We start from the raw sequence: 23716 nt of genomic DNA, 5'->3' as shown, positions 1-23716 counted from the left end.
CTGCCTTCAAACCCCTCATTTTAGGGAAGGATGTTGTGGAGGGTACCTTAGAGCTCTAGAGAGCCCAGGAAGAAGGTTTTTGGACCCATTTCAATCTGAGTTCAGACAAGGACATAGTAGTGGGAAAGACAATGACCCGCATGGGGGAATGGAAAAATCATCCATCCTAACTCTTGTTGAATTTTCAATGGCTTCTGACACTATCAACCCATGGTATACTTCTGGACTGGCTCTAGGAATTAGAGCAGGGGTGGGTTCTAACTTACCTCACTGCCAGTTTGCTTTCTCCTGTGCTATGTGGTTGTGCGTGCATGCACAGTGCTGAAAACTTCGCTTCTGCACATGCGCAGAAGAAAAAATCAGCAAAAAAAATCCTCCCCCAAATATTTTTTTAAAAAAATATCCCCCCAAAGATGGAGGTGTCCACAAACCAGCTCTGTGATGTCACTAGCGGTTTGCTACCAGTTCTATAGAACCGATGCGAACCAGGAGGAACCTACCTCTGAATTAGAGGTGGGACACATAGTATTACAGTCGTTCTTTCTTCCTCCAGATTCAGCTCCTGTTGGTGTTAGTGGGAGGGGAGGAGTCTAGCCCTAGATTCCTGCTATAGTAGCATATCTCAAGGCTTTATTTGCTACATCTGCATGAAACCATTATAACATTTAAATGACAGCTGCAAGAGAGGCCATCATAGAACAGAAGTGACATATTACTTCAGCTCAGTGTCAGCTGTGAGCAGAATTATTGTACCATTTCTAAAGTGGCACCAAACCATGGAAACTTAATTTACAGAAAGAGTTTGCAATCGATATCGTAAAAATAGGCCCGTTTAAGTGTTTTTGTATATAAACATTCTTGCCAATGGAGGGCAACATTGTCCTGGTTTTTCCAGTATCAAAGGATTTTCCCCAAGCTTGAGAACTAAATTTCAAGTCTTTATTTCAGTACTATTTTTTTGACAAATACTGCTCTCCTATAACATCTGTGCTGTTCCTGTATTTAAACATTGAAACAATGCAGTGTCTCTAATTCACATTACAACACCGAGTGGTAATTTGTATGGCAACATTTTTTTCCATGTGCAGGCATCTTTATTTGCTTAAATGCTAAGAATGTTTGAAATGTCTAGAATGTACCTGTTCCTTTTGGTTGTTTGAATAAGGTGTGACTGGATTACTGAAAAGTGCCTTACTTAGCATTGCAGGCATCTGTGGGATAATACTCCTAAAGGTAAAAAACTAGTATGGGAGGGAGGGAGGCTGTAGATCACCTTTTCCTGACAAATTCCTATATTTGCATTTGCCCTGACCCACAACCATATCTGCTCACCCTCCAACTGGCCAGTGGAAAATCAAAATAGCAACATTTCAAATAGTTCTCTTTTCTTACATGTTCACCACCTTTCCGATTATTTGGTTGTGATGGGGAGATGCAACAACAATGTCTCGACTGGAGGGGGCTATTGAGGATCTGGGAGGCAAATAAAAAATACCCACGCCACAGTCCCAAAGGAAATGCTACAAAGGCATATTTCTTTGGGCTTCTTCTTGAAGTTAATCACTTCAAGTCTGCGGAGAGGGGCGGCATACAAATCTAATAAATAAATAAATAAATAAACAAAATAAATAAAATAAATAAACTCAGCTCGGCTTATGAACACTTCTGCAAACTTCATACTATTGTGCAGAGATGATCACAACCTCTGTATTGGATCAGTTCAACTTTTGCACATGAGTGGAGTCCAGAGTAGAACAGTTCTTGTTGATAAGTATCATGCTTGTTCTTTCCTGGACAGTGTTTTTAGAAAATATTGGCCACTGTTTTCTCTGTAGGACTGAGAGAGAGTAACTGGCTCAAAGTCACACAACTGGCTTTGTTCTTAATGCCTTTAACTACTATACTAAATTGACTCTTGTCAATGTAGCTTTTATTAAATGTGACTGCTTTATAATGAAGAAAAGAGGTATTACATGTCTTTTTCAGAAACTTTTAAATTGGTCTCGCTCTGATTTCAATGGTCGGTGGCTAGAAATACAGTACGGTTCTACGAACCAGTAGCAGTGGCTGTGGGACACTCCGCCCATCTGCCCTGGATGTTTCTGCACATGCGCAGAAGCAGCGCGAGTGCAGACCGGTAGCAATGGGATTTAGAACCCATCATTGTCTCATTTGCTATTAACAATATTCAGTGGGTTGGTAATCGATCTTCGGTTTAATGGTAAGACCAGAAGTTTATTTAATTTCTGGAACAGTGCCAAACCAGTTTTTATAAAAGGTTTTCTGTTGTAAATATAACCTGCATGTTGTTTGTTTGTTTGTTTGTTTGTTTGTTTGTTTGTTTGTTTGTTTGTTTATTGGATTTGTATGCCGCCCCTCTCTGCAGACTCGGGGCAGCTAACAACAATAATAAAAACAGCATGTAACAATCCAATACTAAAACAACTAAAAAAACCTTATTATAAAACCAAGCATACATACAGACATACCATGCATAAAATTGTAAAGGCCTAGGGGGAAAGAATATCTCAGTTCCCCCATGCCTGGCGGCAGAGGTGGGTTTTAAGAAGCTTACGAAAGGCAAGGAGGGTGGAGGCAATTTTAATCTCCGGGGATGGGTTGGTTCCAGAGAGTCAAGGCCGCCACAGAGAAGGCTCTTCCCCTGGGCCCCGCCAAACGACATTGTTTAGTTGACGGGACCCGGAGAAGGCCCACTCTGTGGGACCTAACTGGTCACTGGGATTCGTGCAGCAGAAGGAGGTCCCTGAGATAATCTGGTCCGGTGCCATGAAGGGCTTTATAGGTCATAACCAACACTTATCACGGCAGGGCACATGTTCTCAGTATATTACTTAACATTTAGGCAAAATATAATACTTTTCAGATTTTGTCTGGCTCACTTGATTTCTTTAAAACTAAAGATCTTTGCCATGGGTAACTACTATAAGACTGGCAAAAGGTTCTTGCTTTGGCCTATTACATGTTTCATGAAGTTCATGAAATAGCCTCAGAGGCAGTAAACACCCACCTACCAAATGCAATAGTGTGTCATCTTGAGAGCACGTTATTAGCTTACTAGACTTTTACAGACCTGTAAGACTGTAAGTTTGTTATGGAATTGTCTCTTTCTGCATCTGTCTCAGGTTTGGAAGAGCTACATTCCCTGATTCTCCTCACTGAATCACACATCAAGTGCCAGACTTTATCCAGATATGGCAATATATATATATATATATGGAAGTTTAACTTTGCATCCAGCTAACAGCTAGTTGCAGATACTTCATAGAATCAGTAAGATTAGAAAATCTTCTTTATAGAAACATAGAAGTCTGACGGCAGAAAAAGACCTCATGGTCCATCTAGTCTGCCCTTATACTATTTTCTGTATTTTATCTTAGGATGGATATATGTTTATCCCAGGCATGTTTAAATTCAGTTACTGTGGATTTACCAACCATGTCTGCTGGAAGTATGTTCCAAGGATCTACTACTCTTTCAGTAAAATAATACTTTCTCATGTTGCCTTTGATCTTTCCCCCAACTAAGTTCAGATTGTGTCCCCTTGTTCTTGTGTTCACTTTCCTATTAAAAACACTTCCCTCCTGGACCTTATTTAACCCTTTAACATATTTAAATGTTTCAATCATGTCCCCCCTTTTTCTTCTGTCCTCCAGACTATACAGATTGACTTCATTAAGTCTTTCCTGATACGTTTTATGCTTAAGACCTTCCACCATTCTTGTATCCCGTCTTTGGACCCGTTCAATTTTGTCAATATCTTTTTGTAGGTGAGGTCTCCAGAACTGAACACAGTATTCCAAATGTGGTCTCACCAGCACTCTATATAGCAGGATCACAATCTCCCTCTTCCTGCTTGTTATACCTCTAGCTATGCAGCCAAGCATCCTACTTATTGCAGGCAAGGTCATACTTATGCAGAATATCTGGCTATTGCAGGGCACAAGAATCAAAGGACAAGCACCCAGATGATATCTATCTATCTATCTATCTATCTCTCTCTCTCTCTCTCTCTCTCTCTCTCTCTCTCTCTCTCTTATATCTTTAATGAATAGATTTCATGAAGCATCGTCATGTAATGAATCTATGAAAATTTGAAAGATGAGTTATCTATGTTTTGAATTGCTGCCACAGGTGCGATGTAGTAGTGTCATTCTTCCAGCAAGGTTCAGTTGTTTGTTTAATCTCGGAATGACCAGTCTTCAAGAAAAGGCATTCTGAAAGACCTTGCTCTTTGGGCTTGGCCTGCGAGATCTCCAGACCTAACCGTGTGATTTTTTTCCCCTTGTGGGTACACATAAAAGATCATGTTTATGTTCCACCACTACCCACTATTTAAATGGCATATTGTAATAGGAATTACACGTTAACAGGAATTATAGTTTTGTAAGATGTTTTCTCTATGCCACTGCCCCATATATAATTCCCATCAATAGACAAGGCTTACCCTTCCCTTTTTAAATAGCTATATTTATAGTAATTACATAAACTCAAGAGATATTTGTGTGTTTGTGGCATATCAATTCAGAATATATTCTTATGAGTTCTGAATGCTTTGTGTGTTATTCCCCACATTTGTCTTAATGATTTACCATCATATCTGTATCAGTAGAAAGCATATTTGAAATATAAGAATATAGTGCCACTTCTAGGTCATGGGTAAATCCTTCCTTATATCAGCACAGGCTCTCACAGACAGATGTAGTTTATCCTTAGTAGTTTTTGCTTGCACATCCTTTGGCTTTCATCACCACCCATTAAAGATAGTACATTGTTTGGAAGGAATACAATCCTGAATTTAAAGGATTTAAGCCACCTCCCATTACCCAAAAGGAATATAAGCAGAAATTCTTAAATCTCTATTGCCATGTTTTCAAGACAACTAAGATCGCTCATTTCAAAAATATACTGCACAAAAAAATAAAGGGAACACTCAAATAACATCCTAGATCTAAATAAATGAAATATTCTCATTGAATACTTTGTTCTGTACAAAGTTGAATGTGCACAACAGCATGTGAAATTGATTGTCAATCAGTGTTGCTTCCTAAGTGGACAGTTTGATTTCAAAGAAGTTTGATTTACCTGGAGTTATATTGTGTTATTTAAGTGTTCCCTTTATTTTATTTTTTTTAGCAGTGTATATTTGGGAAAGGAGGAGGTGTGGAGGAGATAACTAGCCCTTTCCTTTACTTCAAACCAGATGTGCTCTGGAGTCTTCAGAGCACTAAGAAATTAAAACCTAAGTATTCCAGCTACAGCTTGAACTTGTAAAAGTGACACATTGAAATCTGCTTCGGGCAAAACACACCCACCATTTCGGCTCCATGTCATGCCCTTGCTAAGTTACCTTGATTTACTGTTGAGCTGCATCTGGCTGCAAGTCTGTAATTGTGTTCAAGCCCTGAGGTTTTTCCAAAGTACCTATCACTGTAATATCTGTTCTTGTGTGTTAAAATAGCTCAGCCAAACATGTATATATATGGGGGATGGGGAAGGTTTTCAGTTAAGTGCGTGTGGTCTCTGACCGCAAAAACATACAAACAAAAATGAGATGAAAGTGGCAAGGCTGAGGAAGGAGCAACTTACATCCTTTTTATCATCTGGTATAGAAGTTCCTCTTTTCTTCTCCACTTGCCTTTCAAACACACACACACACACATACAATATCCCTAGTAATTCCTTCATGTCTGCTCAAAATGGCATTGGTGTAAGAAAGAAAAGGATAGAGTATGTTTTGTTTATGTCTCAAATAGAAACAACACTTGTTTGAATGTAACATTTTTCAGGAACTGCCATTTCAGATTTCTGCTCTTTGCTGTGCTTTTTTTTGCACTCCGGCAGAGATTTTTGGCATATATACAAAGAATGGCCTAAGGAAAATCTAAATATGCTCTTATGCATAAATTCAGTCAAGACCATGACAATAACATAATTAATTTAAAATGAAGCATAATCTTATAATAACCAGCAATATGGAACTAGTTGGAAAGGGCCAGTCATGCAATCAGGTTTGACCTTTTCTTCAATGCAGGAATCCAAGCTAAATTTTCACCAAGAAATCTAGCGTCTGCTTGTATCTATCTAGCAAATTGGAATAGATCCATTTCCTGGATTATTTGGCTATATTGTCAAACTGCTCTTATTGTTAGAAAACTTCCTAATGTTGGATTGAAGACTGCCTTAAGTTACACTTAAAATTAATATTCCATATACAGTATTATACTCTGGGTCAATACAAGACAGTTGATATCCTTCAGTTGCTTGAACAGTTTGATCTCAGTCTTATCAATTGCTATCAAGATGTTTCTAAACCATACTTTCAACCCACTCTGAACAATATATCATCACAGAATGCAACAAAATATAAGGAGTCTCCGGAGAGGGGCGGCATACAAATCTATTATTATTATTATTATTATTATTATTATTATTATTATTATTATTATTATTATTATTATTATTATTATGTCAATACAACACAGCAAATGAGATAACTATGCTGGATTTCGTATTTCATCACCAGTCAGGCACTTCCCAAGCACCTAGGACTGCGTGATGTAGTGGCGAATTATGTTTGCCGATCCCAGTAAAGCGGCCTTTTGCAATTGACAGATGGAGATTTTGTCAATTCTGATGGTTTTCAAATGTCTGCTGAGATCCTTTGGTATTGCACCCAGCGTGCCAAGTACCACTGGGACCACTTTCACTGGCTTATGCCAGAGTCATTATTATTATTATTATTATTATTATTATTATTATTATTATTATTATTATTATTATTATCCATGTTGGAAATGCAAGCTCCAGCTTAACTTTATCTGTAACATGCCAATTCTCTATGAGTAACATTCCTACAAGAAGTAATCTAACCATGCTAAGGTCCTTCAATTTCTCCTCACAAGGTTTAGTGTCCAGGCTCCTAATCTTTTTCATTGTCCCCACCACCACCCAGTATTTATCACTCTCCGAATCCTTCTTAAAGTATGATGAAAAGTTTTACTCTTGTGCCAAAACTATATTAAGGTGGATAACAAAGAGGCATCTTAGGGCCGTGATGGTGAATCTATGGCATGTGTGTCACAAGTGACACACGGAGACATATCGGTGGGCATATGAGTTCAGGTCTGGTGCGCATGTGTGCGTTGGCCAACTGATTTTCAGGCCTTCTGGGCCCACTGGGAGTCAGGAAACAGACTGTTTCCAAGCTCCTGAACCTTTCAAGTTGGGAAACGACCATTTCTGGCCTCCAGAGGGTCTCCGGGAAGATGGAGAATGTCATTTTTGCCCTCCCTAGGCTCCTAGAAAGGTTCTGAAATCTGGGGAGAGCGAAAAACAGGTGTGTCATTGCATGCTGGGAGTGGGGGGTCATGCATGCATGCTTAGAGGGTGCATGGAATTATGGGTTTGTGCATACGTGCCCATGACCTCCCTGCGCCCCCTCCCCCTTTGTCACACGAACCAATAAAAGGTTCGCTATCACTGTCGTAGGGAATTGTAGTTGTGGAGAAAACTATTGTTGAAAATATGAATTTATATACAGCTTCCTGATGTTTTCTCTTGGTCATAGATGTCTCTTAAATGGTTAAGGGAGGAGCCTGAATTTTGAATTTTAAGATGGAAGGAAGGGGTAAGGTAGTAAGATAGGAAGGCTGAAATATATCTGGTTGAAAACATACAGGCATCTCCCACTGGGTAACTGCACACACCTGTATATGATTTCATATTGCTCTCTACTTATGTTATTACAATTCAAGCAAATATCAAAGCCATGGAATATGAATAAGGCATTACTAAATAGTGGCAGACACATTGTAAGTTAAATCATAGGTGAGTTACTTCAAAAAATACTCAATCCTGAAAGGCAATATAGAATTAATTAAATAAAAATAAGTTAAGCTTAACTGTATTAAATCTCACTTCTTTGATTAAAATCATCATGCTAGCTCGGGAATTCTGGGAGTTGAAGTCCACATGTCATAGAAGAGCCAACTTTGCCTTTCCCTGGATTAGATCTTCTCCAACTATGATGATATCTTTTCCCGACATATTTTCACTCTGTTCTTCTCTTATGATAGCCAATGAGACCTCAGTAGCTGGCAATACATAACATAAAGGAGCCACGTAATTGACCACAGTAGGTAGAACAATGTTGTAAAATAGATGAGATGACATCATGCAAAACAATGGAACCAGAGCATTTAATTTTCTCCTGTGTTAAAATTAATTTGGGAATTTTCCTTTGATCATGTAAAAATTGGGTAAATATATCTCAGAGTTGATGCTACAATTTTTGTTTCCTCAAAGAGCTAATACCCAAGTTTCTAAGTACAGTACATACATCTGAGAAGTAAAAACATAAAATCTGAAAAATTTGAGCCTCATTAAATGTCAATCCTGTTAATATCTGAGATAATTTTTTCCCTCCTATGAAAGGGTTAGCTTTACATGCTCTTTCATTCTAGTGCAGTGGACGTAGACCTAAGGGCCACATGAGATTTAATCCATTATCTTAAGAGCCACAACACTGTAGTCTTTTCATACACCAGTACAAAAACTAAAAAATGAAGTTACTTAAGAACAAGCAAGTTAACAAGCCCCAGTTCTAATTGCAGTAGTACTTAAGAAGGGACTGGAGCCATATGGAGCCCTTCTCAACTGTAGAAAGGAGGAGTCTACAGCTGGGATGATTACAAGCAGGCCCTGAACTAGCTATGACAGGGCCAGGATTGTACAACATGACCTAAAGAGGCAGGTACAGCCAACCACCCTAAAGTTGAGACCTTATGAAACTTGGGTGAAAAGCCAGGTCTTTGATCTTGCCATTAAAACAAATTTTACCTATTTGAACTATTTCCCATTCCCCCCCCCCCCCCCGGCAATTTTTCCCCCTAAAATGACTTTTGCCACAGGACACCCTGTTCATGTTGGTTTAAATCAGGGACATAACGATGACAGGATTTTTATTCGCTTTCTTTAAAAAATGTTGACAGTGCAAGGACACATGGACACTGTGCCCTTCATAACAAATTAAGATAGCCAACCAGAAAATAGTCGTGGGAGTGCAGCTTGCATAATTCAGGCAGGAGATGAAATGGAGGACCTGGCCTTGTGCCTGAGGCTGTTCAGGCCTGGATGGGGGAAAACACACTTAGATGCAATCCCAGAATGGCTGTGAATTTGCAGGCCAACTGCTTCCAGAGATTGAAATGAATAAATATATAAACTCATCCACATAAACACATCTGTACATACATACACACTGAAGTTTGATACTGTACCTCCATAGCCCCAAACCCATTGATTCATTAACAGATCATGAAACATTTCTCTGTCCAACAGTCAAAGGCACCTTTTAGCCTTTAGCCAGGATCACAACAGAAAGTAAGGCTGCAACGTACTGCATTGCAAGGGAAACAACTTAAAGGAAAGGATGTTGGACAATTACCTCTTTCTAAATGCATGTCAAAGCTGTTGTTTGCATTAGTAGCAGGAAAATAGTGTGGGGACTTGAGTGGAGTTACTCTGACATAGTTGATGTTGTTTTGGATCTGTTGAAGAATTTGTCACAATGATGCTGAATAGCAACTCTAAAGAATAATAACCTGTCTATATGATACTTTTTGTGTCTGTGTGTGTATGCATACATAGTGTACCTACCATCTAGTTAGAGACCCAAGCAACAGTAATTTGACTTGCAGTATAGTCTTTGCACTGGAAATCCTAGATTGCATCGGAAATGAGCATGCTTGCTTGTGCTTGTGTCATGCTGGCCAGACTTTGTCCAAATTGACCAATACTGCTTTCACTGAGGCTTCCCTCGCTGGGAAACCCCACCCCTGGACTTCCGTTGACAGTGAAGCGCCTGTCTTTGCGATGCTGAGATTCCCCTGCAGCATCGCAAAAACGAGGAAGTCCGGAGCTGGGGTTTCCCATGGAGGGGAGCCTCAGGGGAACCCCACCAGCATGAAAACGGGCGCTTCGGCTGGCAAAAGGGGTGAATTTTGGGCTTGCACGCATTAATCGCTTTTCCATTGATTCCTATGGGAAACATTGTTTCGCCTTACGAACTTTTCACCTTACGAACCTTTCGTCCTGGAACTAATTAAGTTCATAAGACAAGGTATAACTGTATTTGTTATATGGCAGCGTTAAATATGCCTTAACTCTTTAACTGGTTGAAATAAAATCTGTAAACGGGAATTTCCAGAACTTACCCAAATTCCACTTTCTTGTATCTCTATCACCAGGTCAGTCATGAACTTCATTTTGTCTATTGAATCAGGAGAACACAAAGTAGTACTTGAGTCTCCAGAATCATTATGACTTTGCAAAGCCAGGTCAAGCATACAGAGCCATGTTAATGGCATTCCCTGTTGAAGACCCCACAACAGAGAAAACATGATGCATTTATTATCAAGCACCAAAGAACTTTATCCTGTTTCCCCCCCCAAATAAGACATCCCCTGATAATAAGCCCAATCAGGCTTCTGAGTGTATGGCAGTAAGGCCAAGGGCTTATTTCAGGGTTCAAAAAAAATATAAGGCAGAGTCTTATTTTCAGGGTAGAACACGGATAGAGGTGTAAACATTTGGGGTATAAAGAAGGCCAAAGGCAAAAATAGATACACTATGTTGAACCTGTTAACTGCAAAATGCTAACCTTCAATTAACTCTAGTTGTCTTCCCCTTGAATCTAATCCATATTACAGATACTCCTCGACCTGCAACAGCTCATTTAGTGACCGTTCAAAGTTACAACGGCACTGAAAAAAGTGGCTTATAGCCTCCTTATGGCTATTACAGTGATTGAAGATCACATGACCACTTTTTGCAAGATTTTGACAAGTTACTAACTTAGCAATAGAGCCGGGGTGGCGCAGTGGTTAGAGTGCAGCACTGCAGGCTACTTCAGCTAACTGCTAGCTGTAGTTCAGCAGTTCAAATCTCACCACTAGCTCAAGATTGACTCAGCCTTCCCTCCTTCTGAGGTGGGTAAAATTAGGACCCAGATTATTGGGGGCAATATGCTAATTCTGTAAACCACTTAGAGAGGGCTGTAAAAGTGTTATGAAGCGGTATCTAAATGCTATTACTAATGCTACTAACTTACCAACTGCAGTTATTCACTTAACGGTGGCAAGAAAGGTCATGAAATGGGGCAACTCACTTAACAAATGTCTCACTTAACAACATAAATTTTGGGCTGACTTGTGGTCGTACAGTGAGAAGTACCTGTCCAGAGTTGAAGTTATTCTATCTGCTTACTTTATTGCTAAATCATGACTGTTGCTATACTCAAAAACTCTTGCTAAAAACTCCTATTATATAACTCCTACATTCCTTAATTTCTTTCATAACTTCCCCCATTTGATCAATGGAGCACTCAGCAAATCGTTTCATTTAGATGTCATTCACATAAGGTGAAGATCAGTATCTTTTGGGGGGACAGTATTTATTTTTTTTAAAAGTAGCACAGCCTATGAAAGGCTGGAAGGCCATTCCTCGCCCACCGCTACTCGTCCATCTCAACCCCAAGTTTCCAATGGTCAATTCTATCACGAACTACTGTACCTGTTTATGCTTATGGAGAATGTAGGGAATAAGTCTGGAGGCCAAAAAAAAAAAAAAAAGGAAAGATAAGAATTGAATAATGAATGGTAATGTTGCAAACGTCATAATTCCACAAGCAGCATATAGCCAGGAAGGAATCTGACTGCATAAGATGTGGCAAAGTGAACATTGCTGTGACAGCATTCAATAGGTAACTAGAAATTTCCAAGTGTCTACAGCTTTCATGTTAGTAAAACCAGTGGTTTTCTAAGATTAAGATCTTTTCCTGGAAGAGGGGAACTTGTGGTTAAGAAGCCCCTTATGGCTCTATATGTGACATTTGGGCTCCTCAATTCCTTTGTGGTTGCCCTAGATTCATACTTCAGAAGAGTTATTTTTGACCACATCCTTGCACATGCTAACTACTAGGGTCAAGCATTGTAACATCATGGCAGCTGTCTTGCTCCTTTACTCCATATGTTCCTTATGGACTTTTAATGTTGTTCTCTTCATTTTAATTCAGCTAAGACGTAAATAATTCCAAAGTATTCACATTAAAAGAAAAAAACTTCCTAGCTGAAAAAGAATGCATGTCCACCATTACTTTTATAAGGGGGAAAAAACATACCTAGACTTCTGTTAGTTCTTGGTTAAACCATTGCCCAAATTTGTCCGTCTTTCTTTTTTTTCAATCTGTGGGATGTATGATTAAAATGTGGTATAAATTGTTGGAGTTACCCACTTTCAGCATTGAGATTCTTCCTAGAGTTTTCTAGAAGAGCATTACCCAACTTGATGCAATTCCTGTCATCGTTAACTACCGTAACACGTTATTTAGCTGTGCTGCCTTGGGATGAAGAGAGTTGAAGTTCAGCCTGTCTAAGGGGAACTAGAAGGCTGCTATAGAATATTCCTATCTGGATGTTGTCAATAAATACATCCCACTTGTGTGATACATTTACAAGAATCGAGGCTGCAGTTCTGTGCCCTTTTATTTAAAATATTTTTTTTAATTCAGTAAGACTTACTCCTGACAGGCACTGTTTCCTGTAAGCTGCGCGCGTGAGCACGCGCGCCCCCCAAAATACCCCCCGCGCACCCTTTTCTACGGGCGTGCACTCCCCAGGAAGAGGAAGAGAGGAAGGAAGGAAGAGATAAATATAAAGGGAGAGAGGGAGAAAGAGAGGGAGGGGAAGAGGGGAAGGAAGGAAAAGAAAGAGAGAAAGAGAAAAAAGTGGAAGGAAGAGAGAAGGAAAGGAAGGAAGAGAGAGACAGAGAAAGAGAGAGAGAGAAGATAGGAAGGAAGAGAGAGAGTGAGAGAGAGCAAGAAAGAAAGAGAGAGAGGAGAGAGGAAGGAAAAGAGTGAGAGAGAGTGAGAGAGAGAGAGGAAGAAAGCAAGAGAGAGAGGAGTGGAAGGAAGAGAGAGGGAGAGAGAAATGATAGAAAAAAGGGGAGGAAAAAAGAGAAATGAGAAAATGATTGAGGCAGAGAATGACAGGAAAGAGAGAGAAACAGAGAGAGAAGTGATTCTTGATTTAAAGCATATGGTAAAAGCACTTAAATAATAACAGAGAGAAAAAACCCCAGCCCTCACCTGTTTTTATTAATAGTTATGTTTTTGGATTTGCTGGTTGTTTTAGTTTTAATAGTAATAGAGTTTGGTTTTATTTTATTATTAATTTCTTTTAATAAAAAAGAAGGGATTCATTATTATTTATTTATTTATTTATTTATATATTTATTTATTTATTTATACTTCTATGCCCCTCAGGCACTATACTTTTCCGCCCACCCCGAAAAAAAATTAGAGGGAACATTGCTGATAGGTAGATATATTTGGGATTGTGTTGTTCGATACCATGTACCAGTTAGATATCAGTATCATGTTCCTTCAATTGTTAAGATTTTTTTAAACTTCTGATAATTTTAGGGTAATTGTATAGGTTATTTTTTATGATTTTTTCCTTCCTTTCTTTCAGTTTAGGAATATCTTTGTCTGCATGGAAAATAGAACCTTTTGATCTATTTAGTATAATTTGTATGGGACGGTAGCTACTGCTTAAGGGTAGATTTTTCTTATCTCAGTCTTATCAATTGCTATCAAGATTTTTCTAAACTCAACCCACCCTGATCAATATGGTATCACAGAATGCAACCCAAGATAAGGATTTCCAGGTTGGAAATGCAGGCTCCAGCTTAACTTTATCTACAACATGCCAATTCTCTACGAGTAAGATTCCTACAAGGAGCAGCTCAGTAGTGAAAGGGACATAATATCCAGTGCTCTGAGCAGTATTTTTTCAAACTCAGCAACTTTAAAATCTGTAGACACTACAGTTAAAGTCCCACAACTTAAAGTTGCCAAATATGGTAAACATTGCTCTAGATGTTGTTGAATTGCGGCACCAAGAAGCCACCATCATAAAGTCTATGATAAAAGGAACTTGGAATTAGATTTCAGCAATATCTAAAAAGGTTGTTTATTGATTTAACTTGAGGAGATGGAGTTTTAAACATTTCTCCCAAATCATGTGATCATATTTCTGATAGAGAAGAATATTTTGTAGCTCAGGGGTTGAAATGAATAGTCCTTGATCATGTCCATGTACAACAGCTATAGTAAAATAAGATTTTTGTTTCATAACTGTCCCAGTTAACAATTGTTTCTTAATTAAGTTATATGATTAATGGCATATGTGTCTTAGTGGCATATAAGTGCTTTGAAAATCAGAGGATGTTAAGTACCTTATTTCTCAACCCAAAGTAGATGGAAGCAAGTTTGACAAAGATTGCGGTAATTACTGGTTTTTAAATAACAACATCAAAAATGAAATATAAAAGAATGCTAAATAGTCAGGCTTGACATTGTGCCTGAGAGAAGTGCTAATTACAAAGAACAGCAGAGACATTGTAAAATAATAATAATATGTGCCAAGGTGGAGCAGTATGTGCTTGTGGATTGCTTCTCTAGAAAGAATGAATTTGCATAATGGCAATTGTCAAAGAGACATCCTTAAATAGAAATATTCAATCAAGGCTATTTTAAAAATTCAGAGATGCCACAGGAACTGTTGTGTGATGTGCAAAGGCTGCCTGTAAGCTCTTGCAAAATGCTTACCATATTTTTGGTGTATAAGACGCACCAGTGTATAAGATGTCCCTAGATTTTACAGAAGGAAAACAAGGAAAAAAGTATTCTGAACCAAATGGTCTAGTATTATATTGTTTAATAAAATACCAGTGTAGCAGAATACTACATGTATACTTTTTAAAACCATGTATGCTTTTTAAAACCATGTGCACTTTTTACAAACTTTAAACTTGACAGCTTCAAGACTTGTGGACTTCAACTCCAAGAATTCCTCCACCAGTCATGCTAGCTCAGAAATGGGAATTGAAGTCCACAAGCCTTAAACTTGCCAGGTTTGAAGACCCTTGCACTCCTAACTCCTGCTTGCCCAAGCCGCTTTTTTTTGGCCTGCCGAGAGGGCTCCTCAGCCAACTCAGGCACTTTGGTATCACCCAAAGTTACAAATGCTATCAATTGTCTTTTACCTAGGCCTGAACGCTGTCTGATAAGATCTAGATAATTCATTTCTTCTAGGGTGCCCAATAGTTCACCCTGAATCACTGCCTCCACAGCCTTTATACAACTTAGAGAAGATTGATAGTAATTTTCCAAAGCTTGTAGAACCTAGAAGGGACCACAGGATAAAACTGCCCCTTCCTACTACTCATTGAAAGCAGTTAGTGAATAGTAAGATGAAACTCAAATATTTTGAACACATAATGCAAAGTCATTGGAAGAGCTTGATGCTTGGAAAAAAATGAAGGCAATCAAAAAGAGGCTGACAGAAAGACAGGTGGCTAGATACTATCAGTGCTGAAATATGCCATGAGTATACAAGGACTTAGAGAAGCAGCTACTGACAGACAGTTCCGGTGAAATGATGTTCACTGGGTCACAAAAAGTTGAAAGTGACTGAATAACAATTCCATCAGATCAGCATTTTGATCTGTAAGATGCAGTGTGGTCCTGGAAACATGTTCAGCTAGCCAATTTTAGCTGTACAGCATTGAAAGTTATATTGAATAAGATGACATCTTGTTGCCTTACTCCTTCAAATTCTTTTTTCATATTCCAAAAGGATAAAAGAGTGCTGGGATAGATAGCACAAGCTCAGACAAGTGGAACAGGAATTTAGGTGTATCAATAGCCTTGGCAATGGTTCTGAGATCAGATTTAGATAGATTTGCATATCCTGACATATTCAAGTTTATTGTATTCAAGCAGTATAGAGATAGGTGGTAATTATCCTGAGAGTTCAATAATTTTTTCTAAATATTTCTAATGTGTTTTTCAGTAGAGTTGAGAAGTATTCTCTATTTTCTGGAAAAGAAAAAGAGAGCATGCTTTGAAATGAGGCAATTTCCCTTTTTCAAATATAAAGCAACAAAGAGAATTGTTCTATTAAAAGAAATCTGTTAAACCAAGTATGGGACCTCTCTATTAGTGCCACTCTTTTTCTTCCCTAAAATGGTTTAAGTACATTGTTAAATTATTTAATTTCTAAAATAAACATGCAGGAAAATGATTAGACAAATGGAAAACTAGTTCTGAATAGAAAAATGTGTTGTTCTACGTGCTTATGTTATTGCTGAATCCTCTTTTAAAAAATCAAAAGGTTGAATGTCTACCTCACTAGGTCTCATCATTACTACTCTTTTGCCTGATAATTTTAGGCAAATTTATTTATTGGAAATAATTTCATGAATCCGTTTTACAGTTTACACCATGTTTCAGAACTGATGAGTTCCTAATTTGCTTCAAATAAGTGTTTTTTACATTTGTAATGTAAATATCTATACTTCTGTTTTTGTCTTTAGGTAGCAAGTATATTGCGTTATTTTTCTGAATTCTGTAATTCATTCATTCTTTCAGGACATCAACGAATCAGTCAGCTAGCAGAAAATACAAGGTACTTCAGAAGAAGATTGCGTGAATTAGGCTTCATTACTTATGGCAATGATGATTCTCCAGTTGTGCCTTTACTACTTTATTTACCTGGTAAAGTTGGGTAAGTTAATTCCTGTTGCACAAAAAACCTACATAATTTTCAGAATATAATTTTTAAACTCAATTCATTTGTAATTATTTTTAACAGGAACATAGGTGGTTATCTATAGCAAATTGGGGCTTTTCCCTACCCTCCCTCCATGCAATCTTGTGGGGAAGAGCAGGCTGCAAGTTATCTTTGTTATATTATTTCAGCAGTGGGTACTTCTTATGTGATTAAAAAATAGCCTTCAGCCAGAATGAGATTCTCATCCTTTTAAAGATTTACACCATGTATAATTTGGCATATCAGTAAGGCTGCACTCAGGGTAGTGGGAGATGGCAGGGAGAAGGAGATAGATGATGGATGGATGGATGGATGGATGCAGGGGTGGGCTACTGCCCGGACCGGGGGTGGGGGGGTCACACACACAGTGGGGTAGCGAAAATGGAGCTCCACCCTAGAGCACCCAATTTGCACTGAAAGATATTGAAAGAAAATGCAGGGCGTCCTTCATAAGCCATGCCCACAGTGTGGTAGTAAAAATTGTGGTAGCCCTTCACTGGATGGATGGATAGATGAATCTAGCTTCCAATTGGGTGCATTTATTAAAGGATCCTTTGGAGAGGAATCAGAAATGATTAGTTAACTGAATGTGGAAGCCATAATTAGATACCGTAATTTAATTAAAACCTGGTTTTCTAAACCTGGTTTTCTAAAAGCAAGCCTGGGAAGGAAAGTGAGACCTGGAGCCCCTTTTTGTTTATGCCATTGAATTGTTAAAGTATACTAAATCTACCAAATAAATGTTTTTGAAAGTCCACACTACATATATACAGTAATACAAGAAAGAACTAATCATAGCTGTAATTTATTTATTTATCTATCTATCTATCTATCTATCTATCTATCTATCTATCTATCTATCTATCTATCTATCTATCTATTCATTAGATTTGTATGCTGCCCCTCTCCGTAGGCTCAGGGCGGCTCACAACACAATAAAACAATTCATAACAAATCTAATAATTTACAATTTAAAATATTTTTAAAAACCCATTATTAAGCAGACATACGTACAAACATACCATACATAAATTGTATAGACGACAAAGGTGGGTTTTGAGGAGTTTAGGAAAGGCAAGGAGGGTAGGGGCAGTTCTAATCTCTGGGGGGAGCTGGTTCCAGAGAGTCGGGGCCGCCACAGAGAAGGCTCTTCCCCTGGGGCCTGCCAACTGACATTGTTTAGTTGACGGGACCCGGAGAAGGCCCACTCTGTGGGACCTAATCGGTTGCTGGGATTCGTGCAGCAGAAGGCTGTCTCGGAGATATTCTGGTCCGATGCCATGAAGGGCTTTATAGGTCATAATCCTATTGGAAGTTTTTAAAATTAACATTGATTCTTATATCAGCAGAATAAGTTTGTGTTTTTGGTATTATTTTTGCAATTCTTATTTTTTTGTTTTTAAATATGATGCCGTTTTAAGAAAATAAGTTCTGTTTCATTTTGTTTCCTTACTCAGGGCTTTTGCAAGACTCATGTTATCCAAAAACATTGGTGTGGTTGTAGTTGGCTTCCCAGCTACCCCAATCACAGAATCCAGGGCTCGGTTTTGTGTGTCCACTGCTCATACACGGGAGATGCTAGACACGGTAAGCACAGAGATAGCTTTATGAAATGAACTTCCTGGAGGGGCTTGGGAGAAGCCTCACTAGATTTCTCTTCTTTGTTGTCTCTTGTAATTTTGTCTTGTTTAAGCTTCATTTGATCACAGAGGCTTTAGAGCTTTTAAGTTAGATAATTAGAAACATCAGAAACACTGCTGCTATAAAGATAGGAAGTATAGATTAAACAGTGTATTTTATTGGACCCATTTGTATTAGGTTTTGAGTTTGTATAGAATTCTTAAATTGTCAAAGTAGAAAGGGAGCAGAATTACAAATATATATATATATTATTTTATGAATGATGAGAGTAATACCCTTTAGAAATCCTGAAATTCTGTTAAGCTAAATATTTACAATATTATGGACAATTGATAAAAATACACTATATATTTTTGTTCTCATCAATAGTGGAATTCATGACTTATCACTATCAGTTATTAATCAAGAACCCAACATGACCAAATTTCTGATTTCCTGTTGCTTTTTTTCATTGACTTTGTTTCTGGAAGCTGGCAGAAAAAGTTGTAAATTCATACAGCAATCATTGAAAGTTACTGTAGTGCTCAATGAATAAAGCCTATGCCTTGAATGGGTCCAACAGTCACATAATCAAAATTTGGGGCACTTGACAGCCTGCTCACAGTTACTCTCAAAAAAAATATTTTAAAGCAGTTTAAACCATTTTTTGCTTGTTAATTCCAGTTCTTATAGGTCATTTCCCTTACAATGGTATCAATGCAATGGTATCAAATTTTATGGTATTGGGGCAGATCTGAAAAGTAATATCATGTTCTCAGTTTTCTCAGGTCTCGGAGGAGTAATTAATGAGAGATTCTTAGCAGAAGAAAACTATGCTATTTGTGGAAAAGCTTGTCAAAATGTGATTGAATAATAATTCTATCTCATCTCTAAGAGAAGAGCCACTATCTAATTATTTATAAATATTCTGTTTGACTATATTGTCCTGATGAACTCAGAATTTTAAATAAAATTTATAATAATTTATTATCCAAATAATTGGATCTTCTGGTTTTGTTATTCTTCTGCTTGTTCTTGAAAGACAGCTAATGATTTTAAGTACAATATGTTTAATAAAATTGGAAAAGACCATGCCCCAAAGTCAATTAACGCATTAAAGAACTGCAACGTACTATAAGGCCTTTTAAAGAATTCTATATTTGCTAGAGACAGTCAGGATCTGTTCTCTGCAGTAATTTGAAAATAAAAGAACCCTGAATTTTAGAATGGTACAGTGCTATGATGCTTTTCCAGATGTATTTAATTTAGTTTAATACTAATATTAAACACCTACTCATATACAGTGGCACCTCGGTACTCGACCACAATTCGTTCCAGAAGTGTGGTCGAGAACCGATTTGGTCGAGTACCGAATTTATTTATCCCATAGGAAATAATGGAAATGGATTTAATTGGTTCCCAGCCCCTGTTAACTCGCTGGGAACCAGTTAAATCTATTTTCTTTATTTCCAATGGGATAAATAAATTCGCTACTCCAAGCTGCAGGAAAGGTGGGGGCTGCTGCAATCCCGGCAGCTTTGGGGGGCTCCTTTCCTCATTGCTTTGTTTTATTACCTGTAAGGAGCTTCAAGAACTTTTTTCCTGTGGCTGCAACAGCGGCGATTTCCCTTCCAGTAGCAAGAGCGCCGGGAACGTCATGTGATGAAGGGAAGCTGGCGGAGCCATCTCAGCAATTGCTGCCGCTCCAGCAGCTTCTCTTCATTACGTGACTTCCCGGGGCTCTTGCTACTGGAAGGGAAATCGCCGCTGTTGCAGCCACAGGGAAAAAGTTTTTGAAGCTCCTTACAGGTAATAAAACGAAGCAATGAGGAAAAGAGCCCCCCAAAGCTGCTGGGATTGCAGCAGCCCCCACCTTTCCTGCAGCTTGGAGCTCTTAGAGAGCTCCTCAGCGCCCTGAAGCTGCCGGGATTACATTTCAGATAATGAACAAAATTTTCTCTGGCTGTTCGGTATCCGAATTTTTGTTCGGATACTGAAGCAAATTTTTGCAGAAAATTTTGTTCGATATCCGAAATGTACGAGAAGGGAAGCGTTCGAAAACCGAGGTACCACTGTACAATGTTCCCATCCTCCCCACAAACAAAATGCTGCTCAAAAGGAAAGGAAAGAAAAATAAAGTATGTAGAAAAGTAGAAATATTATGGAAATTAACCAGCAAGAGAAGCCACCTGGAGTTAAAGAGAAATTTCCTAGCAGTGAGGACAATTAGCCAGTGGAATAGCTTGCCTCCAGAAATCGTGGATGCTCCATCACTGGAGCTTTTTAAGAAGAGGCTGGACAGCCACTTGTCTGAGATGGCATAGGTCAGTGATGGCGAACCTTTTTCTTCTTGTGTCTCAAAAATGGGAGTGTGTGTGTATGCAATAGCATGCACATGTGCCAACATACAAATCCCCCATGCGCATGTAATCAACCCCATACATGCAACACCCCACCCCCCAATTTGCAATGGTCCAACGTGCAAACCAGGAGTTCAGAAAAACGGACTTCCAGTTTGCCCATTGGGCCATTTTTCACCCTCCGGAGGCTTCAGGAGACTCCAGAGTGTGAAAAATGGCCAAACTGAGAAACTGGAAGTCCATTTTTCCAAATTTCTGGTTTGCCCATTGGGGCATTTTTCACACTCCAGAGTCTTTCGCACTCCTAAAATCTGGAGAGGGTGAAAACAGCTTTCGCCAAGCCTGAAAATCAGCTGGCCAGCATGCACACTGGAGCTGACATAGGACAAAGCCTTGCGTGCCCTCAAATATGACTCCGTGTGCCACCTGTGGCACACATGCCACAGGTTCACCAGCACCAGTTATAGGTTCTCCAGCTTGAGCAGGGGGCTGGACTAGAAAACTTCCAAGTCCTGTCCTATTCATTCCATTCCAGATAGAGAGCGTTCTGGCTCATGCAAGACCTTATCACCCTTTTCATAACTATGCCTTTCCACCAAGACCGGAACCATGTAAAATTCTGCTAATCCAGGAGAGATTGGTCAATAAAAAATTCTATTCTATTGTTAGACTTCCTCAAGGAGATACAAGCAGCTCTCAGAAACCACAAGAAACTTGTAAATGCATGATTTATGTAGGACCTCTGAAAAAACTGAGTTATTCATAACAGTTCAGCATTAAATGCCTTACTAAAAATAGTATATGTCTTTTTTGTGTCTTTTTTTAAACACTAAATATGCTTTTCTAATACACTGAAATTGCATTTCAGGTCCTGAACGCACTAGATGAACTGGGTGATTTTTTGTGTCTTAAATATTCCCGGCATGCCAGGTCATCTCGCCCTGAACTGTATGATGAAACAAGCTTTGAACTTGAAGACTAAGTTTCCCTCCCATGGAGAAACTGTAATGATGTTGCAAGGAGAAGATGGGGATCTCAACAATAGGAATGCATTTCTCTTTTTCTAAAGACAGTTTTTGCTTCACAGTTACCTGATCCAAGAGAAGCATTTTACATCTGTTTTTAGCAGATTGGATTCTGTCTGCAAAGGACTAGAATATTGTTGCAGTTCTCTCACAAGGAAATACAAGTATTATTGTTATTGTTGTTATTATTATTAGACCCCCAAAGACCTTACTGCTACATCAGTTGATAATACACAGCCCTTGTTGCTGTTTTAAGAGCAGAGTCAGAAAAATGATAATTATGATAACACTTTTTAAAAATGAATTGGAATATAATGTAATAGCTGAAAAAGAGTTATCTTGTTAAATTGGCCCTTATTTATAGAAGAATATATCTCCATTGCGTCTTAACAGGATTTAGGCAAAAAATCCCCATCAAGTAGAAATACTTTGACATACTGAGTAAATAGGAGCTTGATTCAGAGATAGTCAATGGTCTTTCATGTTTTTTGTGTAACTAAGTATTATTGTTAGAAAATTTTGAGTAAAGAAAAAAAGAAAAAAATCATCTTTGCTGCTTGATATTTTTTTTAAAAATGTTTTATATTTCAGTTGATAAAGTTAAGCCAAGACAATGTTAATTCAGATTCAACATTGTTGAATTATTTGAATTATTTTATAATTTAAAGGAGAATTACTTATTTAATTTTCAGGTAGGTTTGTAGAGTTATCACATACGGTTGCAATAGCTATTTCACTTTCCCATTTGCAATGTGTTAAGTCTTTCAGTCTGAAAAAAGCAGATGTCATTTGTAAGACATTTTTCTTTCTCCATGAATATTTGTTTGCTTGGTAATCAGACTGCTGAATCAAAACACTCAGGCTATTACAAAATATAACAATTCTCAAAGATCTTAGCATTTGTGACTGCCATCTTCAAGTTGAAAGAACTAACCCTTTTAGCCTTATTACTTCAGTGGAATATACTTAATAGATGAAACCGCAATGAATGTTCTTTTCTGGAAGGTTGATATATCCATCTTTTTCTTGAGGTTAAAATTATTAACTGTTTTTAAAACATGACCAGTTGATTTGGAAAGTAAAGTAGATGTAATTCCATTTCTGTTTCACCAAATGAACGGGACCAGGGCTAATTAGAATATACCATTGCCTTCAGACTGTTGTTCATTCTCAACAATTAAGGCCTCAAATAGCTATAAGCATATGCACACATACTCCAAGATAACTGGTTGAAAGGTATTTCTATCACTTTTGAGAGAGATACAAACCATTTGAAAGTCTCATGATACTTGCTGTAAACATGTCTGATCAAGAGATGGCCTTGCTTTCTGTTTCACAGATGTATTTTACTTTCATGTTCTTGAAAAGCTGTGGTATCCACTTAACACACAGCTGCAAAGTTAGATTTAAGGACTGAACAATTTAAGTTGTGGAATACCAATTACAGTATGGGATTCCCTTGCTTGTTAAAGCAGTTTTGAGGATGAAGCAAGGCTGATTAGTTTTGAGGTCCCTTTTTGTTATTCAAGTTAATAAAATTCAGTGGGGCTACAAGGTTAAAAATGGACCACGATGCATTCCAGAATATCAGATCTCTGCTTTAGAAGTACAGGAGGGTAAAAGGAGCGAATTGTACAGTGTTGTATGATTGTTCACGTTCGTAAATGAACTTGAAAAACACTAACCAGGCCCATGTTTGTGCATTATACTAAAACTGCTGTATAAAAATAAAGGATGTTTTTGTGTGTTTTTTAAAATATTTGAAGTTGGTTCATTTCTTGGTCATTAAAGAAAAATTGGCACAATGACTCAGGACCAATCTGCCCCTGATGAATAACCATATGTTACAAAGAAACTCTGTTCTACAAGTGTTATAAAAAATTTCCAGAAGACCCTGTTCTCAGTGTCTTTTCCTCCACAATTCTCTTCAGCCACTAGCAGTTTGCCTTTGCCTGTTTCACTGTATTTCCATGCTTGGAACAGTCTACTAAAAGCAGATGCTGGAAAGAGCAAGCTG

The 23716-nt window shown here is 38.2% G+C and overlaps 1 protein-coding gene across 1 annotated transcript in view; it reads left to right on the top strand.

Moving 5' to 3' along the window:
- Window positions 1–22094, top strand: part of SPTLC3 (serine palmitoyltransferase long chain base subunit 3) — a 106108-nt gene extending 84014 nt beyond the window's left edge. The window contains exons 10-12 of the mRNA XM_070738151.1: window positions 16514–16649; window positions 18152–18281; window positions 21543–22094. Of these exons, the coding sequence (XP_070594252.1) occupies window positions 16514–16649; window positions 18152–18281; window positions 21543–21656 (380 nt within the window). The 3' untranslated portion in view covers window positions 21657–22094. The remainder of the gene's footprint in view (window positions 1–16513; window positions 16650–18151; window positions 18282–21542) is intronic.
- The last annotated feature ends 1622 nt before the right edge of the window (window positions 22095–23716 follow it).

This window comes from Erythrolamprus reginae, chromosome 1, assembly GCF_031021105.1.
Source record: "Erythrolamprus reginae isolate rEryReg1 chromosome 1, rEryReg1.hap1, whole genome shotgun sequence".
In the NCBI taxonomy this organism is placed as follows: domain Eukaryota; kingdom Metazoa; phylum Chordata; class Lepidosauria; order Squamata; family Dipsadidae; genus Erythrolamprus; species Erythrolamprus reginae.
The sequence above is the reverse complement of the archived record's forward strand: the minus strand, read 5'-3'. Positions and strand labels throughout refer to the sequence as shown.